Source organism: Cebus imitator, unplaced genomic scaffold (assembly GCF_001604975.1).
Source record: "Cebus imitator isolate Cc_AM_T3 unplaced genomic scaffold, Cebus_imitator-1.0 Scaffold427, whole genome shotgun sequence".
NCBI classification, from domain to species: domain Eukaryota; kingdom Metazoa; phylum Chordata; class Mammalia; order Primates; family Cebidae; genus Cebus; species Cebus imitator.
In genome coordinates, this window is record NW_016107742.1 from 468,933 (window position 1) to 471,537 (window position 2,605).

At 52.9% G+C, this 2,605-nt stretch overlaps 1 protein-coding gene across 1 annotated transcript in view; it reads left to right on the plus strand.

Moving 5' to 3' along the window:
* RAB25 (RAB25, member RAS oncogene family) overlaps positions 1 to 2,605 on the plus strand; it is a 10,409-nt gene that overhangs the window by 4,989 nt on the left and 2,815 nt on the right. Inside the window, exon 2 of the mRNA XM_017509932.2 lies at positions 852 to 1,047. Within this exon, the coding sequence (XP_017365421.2) occupies positions 852 to 1,047 (196 nt within the window). The remainder of the gene's footprint in view (positions 1 to 851; positions 1,048 to 2,605) is intronic.

Consider the following 2,605-nt stretch of genomic DNA (forward strand, 5'->3'; position numbering starts at 1 on the left):
TCTCACCGTGTCACCCAGGCTGGGAGTACAGTGGCGCGACCTTAGCTCACTGCAACTTCCGCCTCCCAGGTTCAAGTGATTCTCCTGCCTCAGCCTCCTGAGTAGCTGGGATTACAGGCACCTACCCACCATGCCCGGCTAATTTTTGTATTTTTAGTAGAGATGGGGTTTCACCATGTTGGCCAGGATGGTGTTGAACTCCTGACCTCAGAAGATCCATCCACCTCGGCCTTCCAAAGTGCTGGAATTACAGGCATGAGCCACCACGCCCGGCCCTGGAACCTAACTTCTTACACATACATGAGCACACATGCCTTCCTTTCACCCACAGATGTGTCAACTGCCAAACTTTCTCCTTACCCACACTTCGATTCACACCTCTGTTCCTTATGCAAACACACACACCAAACCTCCCACAATCCCGGCTCATATACATAGAGACAAGCACAGTGTTCTCATACTCCTAGTCCTGCTCCAGAACTGTGCACCCCCCGACCTCGCACCATCCCTGTCCATATTCACACACAACAGTCATGTCTCCACACGACACTCATAAAGAGCCCACAGATGTCACTCCCTCACCAGAGATGCAGGCTGACTCTGCAACCATGTCTCAACAGACCAGGCTATAACCCTTCAAGCCCCTTTGTTTGTTTTAAACTCTTGGCTTTTCTGCCCACGAGGACGGATGCGTTATGCAGAGTGGCTGACTCCCGTCTCCCAGGAGACTCCGCTCCCTAATCTTTTTTTCTGAGTTCAGTTCCCTTTTTCTGCTGGGCAGACCCTCCGAGCTCAGCTGGGCTTGGAGCTGCTCTACCCCATGCTCAGCACGTATCTCTCCTCTCCTTCAGTGGTGCTGATCGGCGAATCAGGTGTGGGAAAGACCAATCTGCTCTCCCGATTCACGCGCAATGAGTTCAGCCACGACAGCCGCACCACCATCGGGGTTGAGTTCTCCACCCGCACTGTGATGTTGGGCACCGCTGCTGTCAAGGCTCAGATCTGGGACACCGCTGGCCTGGAGCGGTACCGAGCCATCACCTCGGCGTGAGCCTGGGCCTGGGGGCTGCTGGGTGGTGGGAGTTCTGGGGAAGTCAGGGAACACTTCTGGAGGAGGAGGAGGCAAGGCGGCTCAGTGGTGGGCTCCGGGGGGCGGGGAGGGGGACGCATCTCAGAAGATACAAGGTACTGTAAACAGAAACAGCCCTAGCCGGGATGTAAGAACACTGACTAGTACCACCGAAAGCAGGAATCATTGCCACTTGCTAAGCCTTTGCTATATGCCCAGGAAGGGACAAGGCATTTTACGTTTGGCATTTTATGTAACCCTTAAAGTATCACAGGAGTAAAGTGCTATAATTAATTAATTTCTATATAAATACAAGCAAGGTGAAATCAGGGTGGAGCTGGGATGGGGGAAAGCTGCATGGATCGAGAGCGCCCCCTCACTTCTGCACAGTGCTCTGCACTTGGCAACTTTCATCTTACCACAGATGGCCACAAGCTGAACCTGGCATCTGCATTTTATGAAGACTCAGAGGACACACAGGAGGCCTCCTGACACCACATCCGAAGTGTCTCTTAGGCCGGGTGCGTTGGCTCACACCTGTAATCCCAGCACTTTGGGAGGCCAAGGCGGGTGGATCATTTGAGCTCACAAATTTGAGACCACTCAGGGCAACATGGCAAAATCCTGTTTGTACCAAAAATATAAAAAATTAGCTGGGCATGGTGGTGCATACCTGTAGCCCCAGATACTCAGGAAGTTAAGGTGGGAGGATGGCTCAAACCGGAAGGCAGAGGTTGCAATGAACCGAAATCATCCCACTGCACTCCAACCTGGGTGACAAAGTGAGACTGTGTCTCAAGAAAAAAGTGTCAGCAGGTGTGGTAGCTCACGCCTGTAATCCCAGCACTTTGGGAGGCCAAGGCAGGTGGATCACATGAAATCAGGAGTTCAAGACCAGCCTGGCCAACATAGCAAAACCCCGTCTCTACTAAAAATTGACTGGGCGTGGTGGTGTGCGCCTGTAATCCCAGCTACTTGGGAGGCTGAGACAGGAGAATCACTTAGACCCAGGAGACGGAGGTTGCAGTGAGCCAGGATTGCGCCATTGCAATCCAGCCTGAGTGACAAGAGCAAAACTCTGTCTCAAAAATAGAAAAAAGAAACGTGTCTTCCAGTCAGTGTGAGGCCTAAGCATGTGAAATGGGGTCTGTTTGTGTGTGTATGGGGTGGATAACACTTGCCAGGGGGCAGGAAGCAAGAAGCAGGGGCTTTGGTCACATACCCTTGAAAGGTCCACACACATTCATCACTCCTCGTTACCTGACCTCTTCTGAGCCTCGGTTGACTCATCAATAAATTGGGAGTTAGGCGTCACCAGTCTGAAGACACCCCATCCGACTCCAAGAGGGAGACTGGATGCTTGCAGTGATGCCTTGAATGGTCAGGCCAGGGACTGCTGCAAGGGGTAGGCATTCAGCTGGTCCTAGAAAGACGGCCACAAGGCCGGGCGCGGTGGCTCAAGCCTGTAATCCCAGCACTTTGGGAGGCCGAGGCGGGTGGATCACGAGGTCAAGAGATCGAGACCATCCTGGTCAA